Source organism: Pogona vitticeps, chromosome 4 (genome assembly GCF_051106095.1).
Source record: "Pogona vitticeps strain Pit_001003342236 chromosome 4, PviZW2.1, whole genome shotgun sequence".
Lineage (NCBI taxonomy): Eukaryota > Metazoa > Chordata > Lepidosauria > Squamata > Agamidae > Pogona > Pogona vitticeps.
The window spans coordinates 119,430,209-119,448,524 of NC_135786.1; the positions used below are offsets into that span (position 1 = coordinate 119,430,209).

An 18,316-nucleotide genomic window follows, 5' to 3' on the forward strand; every position below is an offset into this window, starting at 1 on the left:
AGCTCCAAGCCCCCCCCCTTGAAGAAGCTAAGGCTGGTATGTCTGGGCCGATGTTTTGGTGGGAAACTTTCTAGGCGGACCTTTATTTTTTCTGAGCACATGGGCTGATGGAGGGCATTGTTTCAGCTTTCAAGGAGCAGGAGCAGGAGCTCCAAGCCCTCGCCCTTGAAGAAGCTAAGGCTGGTATGTCTGGGCAGATGTTTTGGTGGAAACTTTTCCTAGGCGGACCTTTATTTTTTCTGAGCACATGGGTTGATGGAGGGCATTGTTGCAGCTTTGAAGGAGCAGGAGCAGTAGCTCCAAGCCCCACCCCCTTGAAGAAGCTAAGGCTGGTATGTCTGGGCAAATGTTTTGGTGGGAAACTTTTTCTAGGCAGACCTTTATTTTTTCTGAGCACATGGGCTGATGGAGAGCATTGTTTCAGCTTTGAAGGAGCATTTTTGACCCTAATTTGGAAAACAGGAAAGCCAATTAGCATTGCGCACACCTGGGGGAGGAAACTTTTAAAGGGTCAGATCATATTTCTGTCCTATTAGAGATCAGGCCGGGCAGTTGGGGCTCGTCAGCCCTGGACTCTAGGAGAAGGAAAACTCTTGATTTCAAACCTCCACTGCCTTGTGGCTATATTCACTGATGGAAAAGGCTTCAGGAGTCAACCTCGAGGAAAAATCCAGAGCTGGAGTCCCAGAGGCAATTTGTGCTGTTCTGCCAACTCCTGCGACATTGTTGGAACCAGTTGTATTGGCTCTTGCCTTTCCACTGGACTATTTCAGCAATGTGGAGAGGGGGATTTGCTGCCTGGGTAACAGCCTATCCTCCATATTATCTTACCCAGGCTTCGTGCTCTGGAGAGGACACTCCAGCTTCGCGTACAGCGTCGAAACAACACGGGAAGTAGCAGTTACCGGTTATAAGTCATTGCTCAATTGGCGTAGAGCATGACGCCAGGGGCTACTTCTGACGGTGGGAGAGGTCACTGCACCTCAATAGGTAGATACCGCCTGCCTTAAGCTGGGCAGCCCCCAGCCAGTAAGGTGCTACCTCGCCACGGTCTGTTAACCTCATGGGATGCGTGGGGTTTAGGGTCAAACCCGACAAGCAGATTGATAACCGTGCTCCATGCAACAATCGTAAGAAAACTTCTGCCCTAAAGCTGGGCACCTGGAATGTACAGACAATGACCCCTGGCTTTCCTGACTACGGCTTTCCTGATGACCTGCAAGAAATAGGCGATGTGCGCAAGACAGCTGTCATTGACATGGAACTGAGTAGGCTGCAGATGGACATTGTTGCCCTGCAAGAGACAAGACTGCCAGACTCGGGATCTGTCAAAGAAAAAAACTTCTCATTCTTCTGGCAGGGAAAACCATTGAATGAGACCAGGGAGCATTGTGTTGGCTTTGCAGTCAGAAACACCCTTCTGAGATGCATTGTTCCACCTACTGTGGGGAGTGAAAGAATCCTGTCTCTGCAGCTCCACTCATCAGCAGGACCAGTAACCCTCATTAGTGCATATGCACCAACACTGTCAGCCACTACAGAAGTGAAAATCAAATTCTATGATGATCTGGCAGCTACTATCAAAAAAGTCCCTGAAAGAGAGGCACTGTTCATTCTTGGAGACTTTAATGCTAGAGTTGGTGTTGATCACAATTCTTGGCCCACTTGTCTAGGCTGTTTTGGCATTGGAAAGATGAACGAAAATGGCCAACACTTACTGGAGTTTTGCTGTTATTATGGTCTTTGTGTGAGCAACACATTCTTTAATACGAAGCTGCAACACAGAGTTTCCTGGAGACATCCAAGATCCAAGCATTGGCATCAGCTCGATTTGATCCTCACTAGACGTTCTAGCCTTCCTAGTGTTACGATCACACGCAGCTACCAGAGTGCTGATTGCGATACTGATCACTCCCTGGTGTGTAGTAGAGTAAAACTGCGAACAAAGAAATTGTATCACACGAAAAAGGAAGGAAATCCACGTATTGACATCAGTAAGACTCGGGATCAAAGAAAAGTGAAGGAATTTGCCCAAGCACTTGAGGAAACCCTTCCAGGTCCAGCGAATGTAAATGCACCTGAACGCTGGGAACACTTCAAGAACGCTGTGTATAACATCGCCTTGTCCACCTTTGGCAAGAAGACCAGAAAGATGGCTGACTGGTTCGAAGCCCATTCGGAGGAGTTAATGCCAGCCATCGAGGATAAGAGAAGAGCTCTAACAGCATACAAAACCTGTCCTAGCGAGTACAACCTGCAAGCTCTTCGAGCTGCTCGTAGCCAAGTCCAACAGGCTGCCAGGAGATGCTCCAATGATTATTGGCTTCAGCTCTGCTCTCAGATACAGATAGCAGCAGACACAGGTAACATCAAAGGAATGTATGATGGTATCAAGCAGGCCTTAGGTCCACTACAGAAGAAATCTGCTCCCTTGAAGTCTGCTACAGGTGTGATCATCCAGGACCGAGCACAGCAGATGGAACGCTGGGTGCAGCACTACTCTGAGCTATATTCCAGAGAGAATGTAGTAAGCGAAGAAGCATTAAATAACATTGAGTGTCTGCTGTCTTGGAAGAGCTGGACAGCGAACCAACCCTAGCAGAAATAACTGCGGCCTTGGATTCCGTCGCCTCCGGCAAGGCACCTGGAAGGGACAACATCCCTGTTGAAGTGTTGAAATGTAGTAAGGAGATCATCACCACCGAACTGTATGAAATCTTTTGCCTCTGCTGGAGGGAAGGTGGAGTACCACAGGACATGAAGGATGCAAACACCGTCACATTGTACAAGAACAAAGGAGACAGGGGCGACTGCAATAACTACCGTGGCATCTCTCTTCTTAGCGTTGTAGGGAAGCTGCTTGCCTGTGTGGTGCTGAAGAGGCTCGTGTGGTGCTGAAGATGCTTGCAGACAGAGTCTATCCAGAATCACAGTGTGGATTTCGAGCTAATAGATCCACCACTGACATGGTATTCTCCCTCCGACAGTTGCAGGAGAAATGCAGGGAACAACAACAGCCACTCTTAGTGGCCTTCATAGACCTTACAAAAGCATTTGACTTGGTTAGCAGGGATGGCCTTTTTAAAATACTTCCCAAGATTGGATGCCCACCTCGTCTCCTTAACATCATCAGATCCTTCCATGAGGGAATGAAAGGCACTGTAGTTTTTGACGGCTCAACATCAGATCCCTTTGACATCCGAAGTGGAGTGAAACAGGGCTGTGTCCTCGCACCAACCCTTTTTGGGATCTTTTTTGCTGTCATGCTGAGGCATGCCTTTGGAACTGCATCAGAAGGTGTCTATCTCCGGACTAGATCAGACAGAAAGCTCTTTAATCTCTCCAGATTGAGAGCAAAGACCAAAGTCCAACTGAAATGCACGCGGGACTTCCTCTTTGCAGATGATGCAGCCATTGTTGCTCACTCTGCTGAAGACCTCCAACAACTCATGAATAGTTTCAGTAAGGCCTGTCAGGACTTTGGACTAACAATCAGCCTGAAGAAAACACAAGTCATGGGCCAGGGTGTGGACTCACCTCCTCCTATTACCATCTCCACACAAGAATTGGAGGTTGTTCATGACTTTGTGTACCTTGGCTCAACCATTTCTGACACCCTCTCCCTGGATGTTGAGCTGGATAAACGCATTGGCAAAGCAGCTACCATGTTCTCTAGACTCACAAAGAGAGTATGGCTCAATAAGAAGCTGACGACACATACCAAGATCCAGGTCTATAGAGCCTGTGTCCTGAGCACACTCCTGTACTGCAGTGAGTCCTGGACCCTTTGTGCACGTCAGGAGAGGAAGCTGAACACCTTCCATATGCGTTGCCTCCGACGGATTTTTGGCATCACCTGGCAGGACAAAGTTCCAAACAGAGTAGTCCTAGAACGAGCTGGCATATTCAGCATGTATACATTACTGAAACAGCGACGTCTACGTTGGCTTGGGCACGTCGTGAGAATGGCTGATGGTCGGATTCCAAAGGATCTCCTGTATGGAGAATTAGTGCAGGGAAATCGCCCCAGAGGGAGACCACAGCTGCGATACAAGGATATCTGCAAGCGGGATCTGAAGGCCTTAGGAATAGACCTCAACAGATGGGAAACCCTGACATCTGACCGTTCAGCCTGGAGGCAGGCTTCACGGCTTCTCCCAATTTGAAGAGACCCTTGTCCAGCAGGCCGAGGCAAAGAGGAAGTCACAAAAGCAGCAAAACCAGGGAGCTGGAGAGGGGACAGATTGGATTTGTCTTTAGTGTGGAAGAGATTGCCACTCTCGAATTGGCCTCTTCAGCCACACTAGACGCTGTTCCAAGTCCTCCATACAGAGCACGACACCATGGTCTTTCGAGACTGAAGGATGCCTAACTAACCTCCCTCTCCCTCCCATTGCAAAAGGAAAACAGCCCTCTTCTCGCGAGAAGAGAGTTCAAGTGGCACATAGATATATAGCTATGCAGGAGAATGTGCAATGCTGGAGAATATGGAGATTCCCTGCTCCCAATTTCAACCCAACGAGGACACGGCCTGGGGTGGGAGGGAACCATCGCTTCTTAAGAGGCTGGGCGCTTTTGCTTTCAGTTTTATTTTTATTGGAAATATTCAAAAGAAAGGCATCCAGAATACAAGCTTCAGGCAGGTAATAAAGCAACCCAGTTCTGAGGGTATATTTGTTCTGGGGTTGTATGCATTGTTATGTAGAATTAAAAGTGAACACATGCCTAGTTTAAATTTGTTAACATAAATTGCAAGGTCATGCTGACTGACTGGTGAGACATTCTAAAATTTTTCAAGCCCTGCCAATGGTGGGGCTATGATGCATCTAAATTCAGTAGGTCACATGGGATTGTTTCTATGTTCCAAAAAAAGAAAAAAAGGCAGTGCTTCTAACAGGTCTAAAATATAAGAGAGTCTGGTGTGTTTGCACAGAAGCAAAGTGAATGCATAGTATATGCAGGGATGTATTTGAGCCATTTGGCTACCAAGATGTCCATTTTCATCTATGATATAAACTTATTTTTGCAACATCTGTAAGGTGTCCTATGCCCCATTTCAGGATAAGAAGCTGGTCAAAAGTAGGGAGGAAACTACATTTACTGGTGGGAAACTTGGGAACAATCTCTCACTTACCATCTAGAAACAGCCTTTTCAGCAATAGCACATTTCTCTCTGGAATGCTTCCCCAGAGGATTCTATCTGGTGCTTGCCATGAGTGTATTTTTATTTTTCCAAGCATTTAAAGAAAAGTTCTCAGTTTAATATCATAACATTATTATTTTGCTATTAATTTTACATTGATGTTACATGGTATTTGTTGCTTTTTTAAAAAACTGAGATTACTACATGCTACTTCTAGCCGTTGATCTATTGTTTGCAGTATCTGTATCTATATTAATGTACTGTACACTTTCCAGAGAATTTTAACTATCAGGCAATTAAACAGTGCAATTAACTAATTAAGATGCCCTGGGTTTCCAATGTACAGATGATAAAGGAGGCAAAAGATCAGATCTGCAATGGAACCACAGACACTGCTGAATTACTTACCATAGGAGTTTCCAAGAAAAGATTCATAATTGCATTAATTATGATGTATCACATGTCCAAAGTAAGTGGATTAGTTGTGATTCCACTGGATGAATCTGGGCCGATAAAGAAAATGTGTTCTATCAAAACACCATAGAAAGGACCCGTTTTCCCCTTCAACATTTTTTTAAAAAAATTATTGGGCTCTGTGCTTTGTTCAATTTCATGGCAGTCAGGTTAGTTCTCCTGGGGAGTAGCTGAAACAAGCAGCAAGTATGGATAAAACAACAGAGTATGCAGCTGCTTGGTACAATCACGGCAGTGGGTTGTTCTTGGCACATACTGTAGCACGTGTGTACCACGGAGCATCACCAATGTTTGCAGCAGGACAGCAGGTGCCCTGTCTTAGGAGGTGTTTAGAACTTCTGGCATCAGTGATGGGAGCAACAATTGGCATCTCTCAAGGATTTCAGGCTGCAGCTTGGAAAAAATGAAGTTTTAAATCGCAGAAAATAAAGCTTAGTAAAGGAAGTTAAACTCAGGAACCTGCTATAGAGTGTGATGGTGAGCCATAAAGATGGGTTAAAATTTGGTTTCAACTCCTGTTTTGGTAGTAATTTACCCAAATTAATTATTTTCTTCATGTTTGGAGTAGAAAAATCTTGACATTTAAATAGAAATGAATATGGGAGAATTTGAAACATTAATTGATCCAGTTCAGGCTCAGGGTTTTGAGTATTAAAATTCTTTAAAACCATGTAAGTGCTGTTGCTGAGAGATTGCACCGTATTCATTCTGGGATATCTTTTATGTAATGCAAATTACAAACAATGAATAATATTGCATTATTGCGTTATTGGTCTCAGGCACATTTGCTTGGTTCCACTTGTCTGCCTTTGTGAGGCTTAAACCAACATGAGACAGCTTTAAATTGACTCCTAAACTGGCAGGTTTTTAATTACTGAATATTTATGAGGGGTGCTGATAAGTATTGAGCCTTACCCAGAAAAAAAAATGGGCTAGGAAGCTCTAAATTGCAGGGTGTATTGGTCAATTTGTCTATATTCAATGGTGCAAAAATCAACTACCCATGACTGTATCTTAACTTTCATTTTCCAGTCCAAAGTGAACATGGCAGCACCTCCAGAAAAGATCAATGTGGAAGAGCATAGGCCCATAACCAAGTTTCTGTTTCTCCAAGGGAAAGGTGCATAGCAGATCCATGATGAAATGTCACAAAATATGGGTTACAGTGGACCTTCACATGCAACAGTTAAATGCTGGGTTGTCAATTTTAATACTGGCCATTTTGTGTTGTTAAAAGTGAGAAACCCAGTGGAAGGCCTATTTCTGTCTCTGTGCCTGCAAATGTGAAAGCCATCCATGACATGCTCATGGAAGACAGCCAAATATCAGCCCAAAGTATATCTGTGAACATCACATGAGAGAGTTGGTGCCATTATCCATAATGACTTGGAAATGAGAAAGCTGGCAGCAAAGTGGATTCCCAAACTTTTGACAACCGAACAAAAGAGGAAACGTGTGGAGTCATCGGTGGCTGTTTTGGAACATTTTGCAAGAAATGAGTCAGATTTCCTGGACAAACTGGGATCTGGTGATGAGACATGGATCTACTGTTATGATCATGAGACAAAGGAACAGTCTAAGAATGGAGGAACAGTGGTTTCCCCAGGCCAAAGAAGTTCTAAATGCAAAGGTCGGTGCAGAACCAAATGGCAACAGTTTTTTGGGATAAGAAGGGAGTTCTGCTGGTGGACTACCGCCAACAGGGTTAAACCATCAATCTAAAATATTACTGTGCTTTATTGACGAAGTTGAAGCAAAACATCACGGAAAAATGTTGAGGAAAGCTCTCCAAAGGGGTAATCCTGTTGCATGACAATGCCTCATCACACACTGCAGGTGAAACAATGGCAAAACCGATGTCCTTCGGCTTTCAAGTGATGTCCCATCCACACTATTCTCCCGACCTGGCTCCTTCTGACTATTATCTGTTCCCCAAACTCAAAAAACACTTAAAGGGACAACGATTTGGGAGTGTTCTGGAGGCAACTAATGCTGCAAATGAGTGGTTACACCAGCACTCAGAAGAATTTTATTTGCAGGGACCTAAGAATCTGCAGGACAGATGTCAAAAGTGCATAGACTTCCTGGGTGTGGCAGTTACAGCTTCCTAGCTCAATTTTTTCTGGGAAAGGCTCAATACTTATCAGCATCCCCTCGTACAAACAAGATATTGCACAATCACCAACACTAGAGGTCATAAGAGACAGTAGTGGGAAGGGGGGAAGGGACCAGTTTCACTACTGTAACAATCAGAGGATCCTTCTCTTTCCCACATAAAATTTTCCAGTGAGCAGGAATACCAGAGGAAAAGAGAGGAGAGACAGGTCCAGTTGGCATCAGCTTCTCAGTAGGATTTCCACTAAGGTCTTTTGAGGGAAAATGGAAGGTGGCAAGACTACGGAAATAGGGGGAGTAAAAGGGACCTGCTGGAGATAGACAAGTAACAGATTTAGCTTACTGTCTAGAAGTTGGTGCTCAGAGATCTAAGGCTGCCATGAAAATATTTTACTTGGTTTGGCACTAGGTCACTGAACAATTGTGGAGAAGTCTCTCATCTGTTTTTTCCACATGTTCTAAAATAGGTAAACTGTGAGATTGAAAAACCACCCCAATCATTTTGTAGTTTCTTCTGTAGTAGATTCTATTGCTTTGCAACACAAGTATAACACACTCTTCCACTAATACGTTTTTCCTTGTGTCCACAGCTCTGCACACATACAATATGTACACCTGCATACCACACAGACTGCATATATAAAACAAGGCATCAGAAGATTTTGATTGTTTACTGCTTTCCCATTTTTCCCTTCCTTCTTTCTCTTTCTTTATCCCTATGCCATCCCCCTTACAAAGTATAGTAAAACATACACTTGGCTAAGATGTACTCAGCTGGAGAACACAACTGGAAAGGCAATATCCTGGTCCAAATACAAAATGCTAGTACTTTTTGTAAGCCAGCCAATTAAAACCAATAGATACATAAATCAAGTACATAAAGGCCAATTATCCACCAGAATCCAAATACACATGTAATAACAGATGAATGGATGTCAGTGAAGATACTCTTCACAGGTGCCTTTTTTCCTTTCCTGTTGACATTGGGTGACTGGATTGTTTGTCATGAATGGAACAGAACTGTGTTGACATGTTCCCAAGTAAAGGATTGGAGAAAGGAATAATCTCAAGCACACTTTGTGTGCCCCAGAGGCTACTACCCATCAGTTCCTGAATGGATCTCACCCCAAACATATAGATCAGGGAATGAAGCAGCTGAATGGACCATGGAACCAGCCAGCGGTGAGGATTCTTACTCAGTTTTCAAACTCATTTCAAACTCATTTCTTTGGGATGAAGAAGTCTCACTGAAGTGATGGGTTCCAAGAGAGTGTGCTTAGGGTGTAAGTTTTAGAAGTAAAATGAAGTGTAAAGGCTTTGATATTGTTAGATACACCCATAAAACAATACAAAAGTGTGCCACAGGAGGCAAGAGAGTTCTCCAAAGTGAGTGTTCCTGAAGTACTTGCAAAAATGGTATCCAACCCTTCTGCTACTCCCCCTCTATTTAGGGGTCTCCAGTTCAAATTGGCAGATCACTAGAATCAAGTCTTTACTGCCACTGCTTCATTTTTCTTGCTCCATCTCTCTGTCAACTATCTACTGTAATGGTTTCTTCAACTGTCCATACATTTTCTGGCATGTGCCACAAAACAGTTACATAAATCAGCTTGAATAGAGTGGCAGCAGCAATGCTATTTGGCATCTTCTTTACTTGTTGCAGTGATTGGTGCCATAATCCATTCCCAAGTCTGAAGCACCATAAAACCTGCCAACACTAGTGTCTTTTAGGTTGGCCACTGCCTGTTTTACAAAAGTGCACAGCTGGCATGAAAATAAGGCATTTGGAAGTTTCAATTATTCTCCCCAGTCGTTCGCTCCAGTATCAGAACAACCCTGCTGCGCTCCCAAGGCTAGCTGCAGAGTTTACCAGTCTCATACTCCACTGGGTTTGGCAGTTGGGCATTGAAAGCCTGCAGGGTGGACTGGATTTGACTTACCTCAGTGATGGTCAGTTTGAGCCTGTGCCGGAGCAAGCAAGAGAAAAGATCAAGGCGGGTCTTCCCAGGTGGAGAGAGATGATTTATCCGGTCCCTGATTTCAATTAGCTGCAAGATAGCAGAGTCTTGGGAGCCTTGAGTGTATGGATAATCCAGCTGAAGGACAAGGTTCCGAATGGCATCTGACTCAAAAGGCAGACTGTAGCCAAAGACTTGTAAGCTATTGATCCTCATGTACCCCATGTTCTTTGCAGGGTCTTTCTCTAAAGGCTCGTAAAAGATGGTTTCATTGGCACTGTCATTCAGAAATTTAATGCGGCTCCTCAAGTACACATGGACTGTCTCAAAAAAGGTCTTCCACTTATTTCCTAAAGTGAGGGTCCAGTTTTGACATAGGCCAGAAGTGTCTACATTAATCCTTTCCCAGTCAGGAAATCCAGTTTCATTGGTTGGCATAAACCAGCTTTCAGAGTGGCTCCCCCCAAAAGGGTTGACATAGATGGCCATAACTGGCTCCAGGGTGCTGTTCTTAGTGAGGCAGATCTGGAGGGAGAGGGCCAGCATGAGGTGGACCAATCCTGGCTTGTACTTGTTGCTCTTCAGGGTCACCAGCATCCTCTTCCTCCAGGATGGGTCAAACCACGTCCCCAGGTGCATGTCATTGCTGATGAAGATAGAGTGCACTTCAATACGGTTGTCCTGCTTCTGCAAAAGGTATCTGAGTTCCAAATCCTGTAAATCTGTCTCCAGTTCTATATAATGCTCAAGGGACTCTGCCACCTCTAGGCGGCACATTCCCAAGGTGAGCACATAACCAGGATTGCAGTACCCACACTGGGTGCTATTATCCTCTGCACAAGCAGCACATTCTGTCCTTTCACCCAAGGCACAGGGGATAGCACCCTGGCAGGAAGGTTGCTCATGGGGGCAGGTACAGCTGTGGTTTTCTTCCACAAATGTCCCTGGCACAGAAGTCTCACTGCAGTAGAGAAGGGACTGAGCGTGACTCCACCAATAGGTCAAAGGCCTACAAAGAGGAAGATAAAGGAAAAAATTCTGTTTCAACATCTAACTTAGAGGAGTAGAAGTGATTTTTTTTCTCTAGGGAAACTAGAGATCTATTCCTTTCCTAAAGCTCCTCTGAGTTCATTTCATGGGACAGTGGCAGAATATAACAAGGAAGGAAGGAAAAGAATTTTCATAAATGTTTATGTATATGAAGAGTTAGAATTAGAAAAAGGAATAATTTTCATGAATACGTAGAGTTAGAACTATATTTGTTTTTGGTGAAACAAAATGTTTTCCAAATTCTTTGAATCCTTCAAAATTTTGAATGTGGAATTTCATAGTTGAAAAAGGAATTTATATGTTAAAAGGTGTGGTAGGATTTTAACATCCTAGTCTGAGTACTGGGAAGAGCAATCCTACTTTCTTTTACTGTGAAAAGGGGGAGCTCTAAAGATGGAGGAACGAGGTTATTCAAAGTACATTTCCTTGTCAAAGCAGAATATCCACAAATGAAGCATCCCTGATGGATGGGCATCCAACCTCCATCCAATGAAGGACAGTCTGCCACTTTCAGAGGTAGACCATTCATGTCTTTTCTATCATATTCTTTTCTCCAGGACGATGATACCCAGTACCTCAACTACTGTACTTTTATCAGGGCTGGGTTTCCACACCTTTCACTGGTAGCTTTCTTCTGGAAATATTGCCTTGGTTGCCTTCTTCTGGAAATATTCTAGCAGATCAATAACCTTAAACTGAGGTACTCAGAACTGGCCACAGGGTTACACGTGATTTCGACCAAAGCAGAATAGAAAGGTAAGATTACTTTCCTTCATCTGGACACTACAGTTCTGTTAATGCAGCCTAGAACTGCATTTGGGAGGGGCTTTTTGAGGATGGTGTTGCTTATGTTTTGTTTATGGTCTACTAAGGTGCCAAGGTCCTTTTCATACAGTATGTTCTGCTGGTGGTGTAGGTATCATCTATTCCATAATTATGCATCCAGTTGTTGTCACATACAGCACTGATGGTACCTGTCTGTCATGGGTTTGGAGGGAAAGTTCCATCCTATGGGGAGTGGAAGGCGGGACATCAGGGGGGAGGAGCTGTACTGTATATATATTGGGGGGAAGTCCATCGTAGGGAAGCTGACGTGGAGAAGTGGAGTTGGAGTCTGTGGGTCAGACTGGGTACAACTGTTCGTCAGACAGTACATACCTGATAGGTTCGGGTTTCTATCTAGGTAGCCAGAACTGATAGGTTCAGGGTCTGTGCGTTACCTTAAAGTGTTCCGTGAGAACCAATCCGTTGTTTGTGTATGATTGGGACTATACCAAGTTCCAGTATCCTATTTACCTGATCCTTTTATTTACCCTGTTTGCTTTTTTTCAATAAACCTTGTTCTTTTGTTTATTAAAATCCATTCCTGGTCTGGGTGACTTGGTAGAGCGAATGGTTGGTGGCAGCCTAACTACAGGGTGGGATACTCCAATAGGTCTGGGGTTGCTACATTTATTGGTGTCCAGCGGGTGGGATACGACGGGTCCAGTTGCCCAGTGGTCCAGCAAAGCCTTGGCTAGTGTGCCCAGAGCAAGGGGGGTCTAGTCAGGGAAAATCTGAGGGCGCGTAGGTAATCTTCTAGGCTTACCTCACGGGGAGGTAGGCTAGTGGAAGAACGTGCAAACTCAGATTGGGGGACTAGATTAGGGAGCTCTGAGGCAACCCGTTTTGGCGGGAAAGGGCTGAGGCAAAGCTGCGTGAAGTAACAGTGATCTAGCCTGTCTGCTGAGAGGCCTAGCAGAGGGGGTGGATTCTGCCTAGCAACAGTTGCAAGTTGGTGCTGGAGGGACAGCAGCAGTCTATAGAAGGCTGTTTCTGAGGCAAAAGGAAAAAAGTCGTTGTTTTATTTTGAGGCGTGACTTTTGAAGGCAGCCTGTTCTGGGGGGATTATGCCCTTGACTCGAAGCCAAATGGCAGAAATGGGGGAAGTGAGAGAACCACAGGGAGACCAAGGTTCTGAGAAGGAATTTGGCTCAGTGCAGGATGAGAGCACGGGAGAACTGACCTCAGAACTCAGAAAAATGCTCCTAGCCCAACAGCATGAACTGAGGGTGAGGGAAATGGAGGAAAGGGAAAGGGAGAAACAAAGACAATTTGAAATGGAAAGGGAAGAGAAACAGAGACAGTTGGAGTTAGAAAGAATGGCGTTTGAGCTGAAGAAGCTGGAAATAATGAGTAGAAATAGGAATAACAATAATAATGAGGGGAACCCAGGGAATGGGGAAGGCAGCTTGTCTAAAACTGACTTGAAGAAATTCCCTGTGTACAACAAGGGAGATTGCCCTGAGGTGTTCTTTTCCCTCGTGGAAAGAGCGTTTGTGGACTTCTCAGTAAGGGAAACTGAGAAGATGACCATTATGCGATCTTTAATCAGTGGCAGCCTGGCAGAAGTCTATGCAGAGATGCCAGTGGAACTGCTGAAAGACTTCGCTGAGTTTAAAAAACTGGTGTTTGCCCGGCATGGGATAAATGCTGAACAGCTGAGGCAAAAATTCAGGTCACTCACAAAAAAACCGGAGCAGACTTTTACCCAAGTGGGGGCCCAACTGGTGAGGTTGCTAGAGAAATGGCTGTCTCAGGAGGGGACAGAGACCTTCCAGCAGCTCAAAGACCTGATAGCGCTGGAACAATTTTATTCAGTCCTGCATGGGGAACTAAAGTTCCATGTGAGAGAGAGGAAACCTAAAACTGTGACAGAAGCGGCAGAGATCGCAGATTTTATTTCCCAAATAAGGACGCCCTTAGGTGCTGAGGGAAAAACTGTGGGTAAGCCCAAAGAAACCTACAGCAGGTACTCTCAGGGACCAGGGAAAAACCAGCAAGGGGGAGGGGCCCATGTTGAAGGGAAGCCCTCAGACATGAAACCACCAAGACCTCAGATTTTGGAGGGAAAACCAAAAACAGATGAGAAAGACTCCAAGTACAGCAGAAAATGTTATTTCTGTCAAGGAAAGGGCCATCTAATCTCAGAGTGTGAGAAATTAAAGCAGCTAAAGGGAAATTTGCCTCATGATTTGAGTGGAACCAAGCCAAAAGCTGTGTTCTGTGTCCAGACAGAGCAAAGCTCCTTGCCACTGAGGGAGCCTGTTGCCATGGCGACTCACTCTGGACCAGTTACATCTGCTGATCAGGCTGGGGAAAATGGTCCTCTTGTGGAGGTCAAGTGGTGCTTACTAGTTAGGACAGATTCGCAATTGTTTGAGACCGCAGGGGTGGACGTAGGAATACTTGACCATCAGTATAGGGGGCTAAGGGATACTTGTTCCCAGGTGACCCTGTGCCACCCAGACATTATTACTAGGAAGCATATAATCCCAAATGAGAGCCTGAAGGTGGCAGGGATTGAGGGGCAGGTGATCTCACTGCCAGTAGCTGAGGTACCTGTGAGCTGTCAAGGCTGGAGGGGAGTTTGGCGGCTAGCGATTTCATCGACTCTGCCAGCAGCCGTGCTCGTGGGAAATGACCTGGCTGAACATGTGAAACGGGTGCTAGTGATTACCCGCTCACAAGCTACCACGGGGACAGGTCAGGGGGGTACTGAAGAGCTATTCTGGCTATTCCTGCAATTTGTTAATGGTATCTCAAATGTTGATTCTGTCTTTGGAAATATTAGTTAACTCTCCCAGTTTGGAGTCATCAGATTTGATGCTAACTCCTGCATGTCCTCATCCAAGTGTCATTTATAAAGGTAATAGGAAATGCTGGGGCCAGGACAGAAGTCTGTAGTACCCTCACCTGCCACTTCTCTCCAGAATGCTGAGGACCTCTTGGTGTTACCCATCAACCAGCTGCAAATTGACCCAACAACAGCAGTAAAAAGATAAAGGTTCCCCTTGTCATGAGTGCTCCCGAAGACCTGGACCCAGAAGGGTTAACTGTGGCTGAAGAGAATGTGGAGAGATCAGAAACACCTGAACCGCCTCCAGATTCTCCCTCCACAGCAGACAGGCTTCGGGGCAGGCTTCGGGAAAGACTGAGGACAAGAAGAGCAGAGGATGGCTCTAAGGCTTTCCACAGAGACCTACGTTCATCTAGTCTTTAGTACTAGCAGGATAGAAAGCTTTCCAGCAGCTCAAGGAGCTGTTTCATTATAAAACAGCTTCCAGTGAAGCCAGAAACTTAGTGGAAGCAAGGAGACAAAACCTTGGCTTGCATCGTTTCTTGTATGTGTTCCTGACCCTGAACTCTGGACTCTGCCCTTGAACTACGCCGGTAGTGGACTTTGGACTCTGGACTCAGTATTCTACTGAGTTCAGACTCCTGGCTCAAGACTTACTCTGGAATGAGGCAGCTCTTATGGACCAATATATGGAGGGGTTAGCTGATGGGATCCTGGATGAGCTTGCACATGTAGACCGACCTAACACGTTGCAAGAGCTAATCACTCTATGCTCACGCATTGATGGCCGCTTGGAGAGCTAACGCTTAGTACAGGACGGGTCCCACCTTCTGCAGTTACCCTTGCCAGTCCCCAATATCAGACCAGAGGATTCTGAACCTATGCAATTGGGAGCAGCTCGGTTCCGCCTCAGCCTTGAGGAAAAGACACGGCACCGCTCCCAGAATCTTTGTCTGTACTGTGGGGGAGCAGGAAACTTTGCTTCTGGCTGTTTGGTTAAGTGGCATAACCTTGATTCTAGGAAACTGTTGCCAGTAAAAGAATTGCATTCAGATGTGGGGCACTTAGCTGGGTCCCCTGAACCATATCTTAACATCCCAGGACCATTCCTTGTACCTGTTAAACTCTGCCTGCCGGATGGATGTTGTTCGTTCACGCCATGGCTGACTCTGGGGCGGATCGCTGTTTTATCGACACCGCTTTTGTGAAACAGCACCGGATCCCTGCACAAGATAAAGAAAACCCGACCCTAGTCGAATCCATAGATGGACATCTCCTCTGTTCCAGTCCTGTGACCCAAGAAACCCAACCAGTCATCCTCTAGGTTCAACAACATCAGGAACAGCTGCAATTCATGCCCCGTTTTCCACTTATTTTGGGACTTTCCTGGCTCAGAACCCATAATCCCCTAATAGACTGGACATGAGGAGAGTTAAGTTTCAGGCATCCGTGTCCGCATCTGGATCCACCAGCTACCTTGGCCGCAGTAGGGTCAGCAGATAAGTCCGCAATACCCTTGGAGTATGAGGACTTTGCTGATGTCTTTGAAGAGAAGGGGGCTGACCGACTACCTCCGCACTGACCCTTTGACTGTGCTATTAATTTGGTGTCTGGGGCACCCCTTCCTGTGGCACGGATCTACCACATGTCGGAACCCGAACTCGCAGCCTTGACGGCCTTTCTGGATAAAAACTTGAAACGGGGATTCATCCAGCCATTCACGTCACCTCTGTCTGCCCCTGTCATCTTTGTTAAAAAGAAGGGTGGGGAGCTCCGCCCCTGCAATGACTACAGGGCTTTGAATAAGATAACTGTTAGAGACCGCTACCCTCTACCCTTGATCGGTGAGCTTCTGGATGGCCTTAAAGGGGCCCAAGTCTATACCAAGTTGGATCTTCATGGCGCCTATAATTTGGTACGAATTCATGATGGTGACGAGTGGAAGACGGCTTTTGGAACACGTTATGGCCAGTATGAATATCTAGTCATGCCTTTCGGATTAACTAACGCTCCAGTGGTGTTCCAGCGATTCATGAATGTCATCTTTCGGGACTTGCTCGATCACTTTGTAATTGTTTACCTGGACGACATTTTGATTTATTCCCGAGACCCCGCTCGGCATATGGAACATGTTCGCCAGGTTTTACAGTGATTACGGGAACATCGACTCTACGGCAAGCTGGAGAAATGTGAATTTAACCTGCGAGTTCCTGGGTCACATTGTGTCTCCCCAAGGAATCCAGATGGACCCAAAGAAGATCGAGACGGTATTAAACTGGCAGAAACCTCGAAATCGTAAGGATGTGCAACGGTTTCTTGGCTTTGCAAATTATTGTCAGTTTATACCATCTTACGCGGATGTAACCACGCCATTGTCCTGTCTCCTCCGGCCCAAGGAGCCGTTCCTTTAGACTCCGGAGGCAGATCATGCCTTTACCACCCTAAAGACCCGTTTTACCACTGAACCCATCCTACGCTATCCGGATCCCCGGCTTCCGTTTACCGTGGAAACAGATGCCTCCAGTGTTGCCCTGGGGGCAATACTGTCCCAGCGGGAGGACCCCTCACAGCCACTACAGCCCTGTGTGTGCTACTCCCGGCAGTTCATGCCCTCGGAGCATAACTACACCATCTGGGAGCGAGAACTTTTGGCCATCAAAACGGCGTTCGAGGTTTGGAGGCATTACCTCGAAGGGGCCCGTCACCCAGTCCAAGTTTTGATGGATCATTGAAACCTGGAACACTTACAAACAGCCCGACGCCTTAACCAACGCCAAATCCGATGGAGTCTCTTCTACCGGTTCGACTTCCGTATTACTTATGTCCCGCATACCCAGAATTGGAAAGCTGACGCCTTGTCCCGCAAACCAGAATACGCTGTTCCGGCTTCTGAAGAAACCCCGATTTCACCGATCCTGCCTCCCTCAGTCTTTGCAGCCGTAACTACTCGCTCCCTGGCTGACGAGATTCGAGCCAGCCAAGCTCGAGATTCCTGGGCCAAGCAACGTCTGCAGGAACTTCAAGAGGATTCGGACAATGACTTTACCAACCACCAGGGCCTCCTATTACATCATGGACGCGTATATATTCCTCCGAGCTCAGGTCCTCCATCTGACCCATGACTCCCCTCCTGCAGGACATTTTGGTCAATACAAAACCCTGCACTTGCTCACACGAGAGTTCTGGTGGCCCCAGGTTCGAGCTGACGTCGCCCGATATGTTGGTTCCTGTGAGGTTTGCCGTCGAGCCAAGGATATACCAGCTAAACCTTCAGGTCTGCTGCAACCTTTACCTGTACCGGCCGGCCCTTGGGACACAGTATCCTTGGATTTCATCACAGATCTCCTGCGGTCACAAGGGTATACCTGTATTTTAGTGATTGTGGACCTGTTTACCAAGATGGCTCATTCTGTCCCATGTTCCAAACCTTCCACAGCTCCTGACACCGCTCAACTCTATCTCCAGCATGTTTCTCCCGATGCACCTAATCTCTGATTGTGGTTCCCACTTCACTTCCTGGTTCTGGAAAGCCATGCACTCCAGTTTGGGCACCCAGGTGCACTTGTCGTCAGCCTATCACCCTCAAACAGATGGACAGACCGAGCATGTGATGATTTGTGTTTTTATGTGTATTAGAATGGGATATGTAGTCCTAAGATTGTCCCAATAGCATCCATCTTGATTTAAAGTCTGTTCTGTAGTAGGAAAGTTTTTCATGCTGTTTCAGAGAAGCTTCACTCTCTGATTATCTCGTTGCTAAGATGAGTAGAGAGCAGAGACTTTCGTAGTCAAAATAATTCTGCCACAAAACTTGATAACAACTCTCAAGCTCTCATGAGAAAGTTAGGCGGGACAACAAGACCCAGGAGGGGGTGTTCCTTATGAAGAATTCTGGGAAGAAGAAGGAAGTTGGTAAGGAGTTGGAAAAAAAGATGGAGTTGGACTGAGAAAGGTCAG

The 18,316-nt window shown here is 45.9% G+C and overlaps 1 protein-coding gene across 4 annotated transcripts in view; it reads right to left on the reverse strand.

Moving 5' to 3' along the window:
- Window positions 1-4,573: 4,573 nt before the first annotated feature.
- Window positions 4,574-18,316, reverse strand: part of BRINP2 (BMP/retinoic acid inducible neural specific 2) — a 195,682-nt gene continuing 181,939 nt past the window's right edge. For all 4 annotated transcript variants that reach the window (XM_020815123.3, XM_072998200.2, XM_078392389.1 and 1 more), the window contains one exon: window positions 4,574-10,699. In XM_020815123.3, the coding sequence (XP_020670782.2) occupies window positions 9,586-10,699 (1,114 nt within the window). In that variant the 3' untranslated portion in view covers window positions 4,574-9,585. The remainder of the gene's footprint in view (window positions 10,700-18,316) is intronic.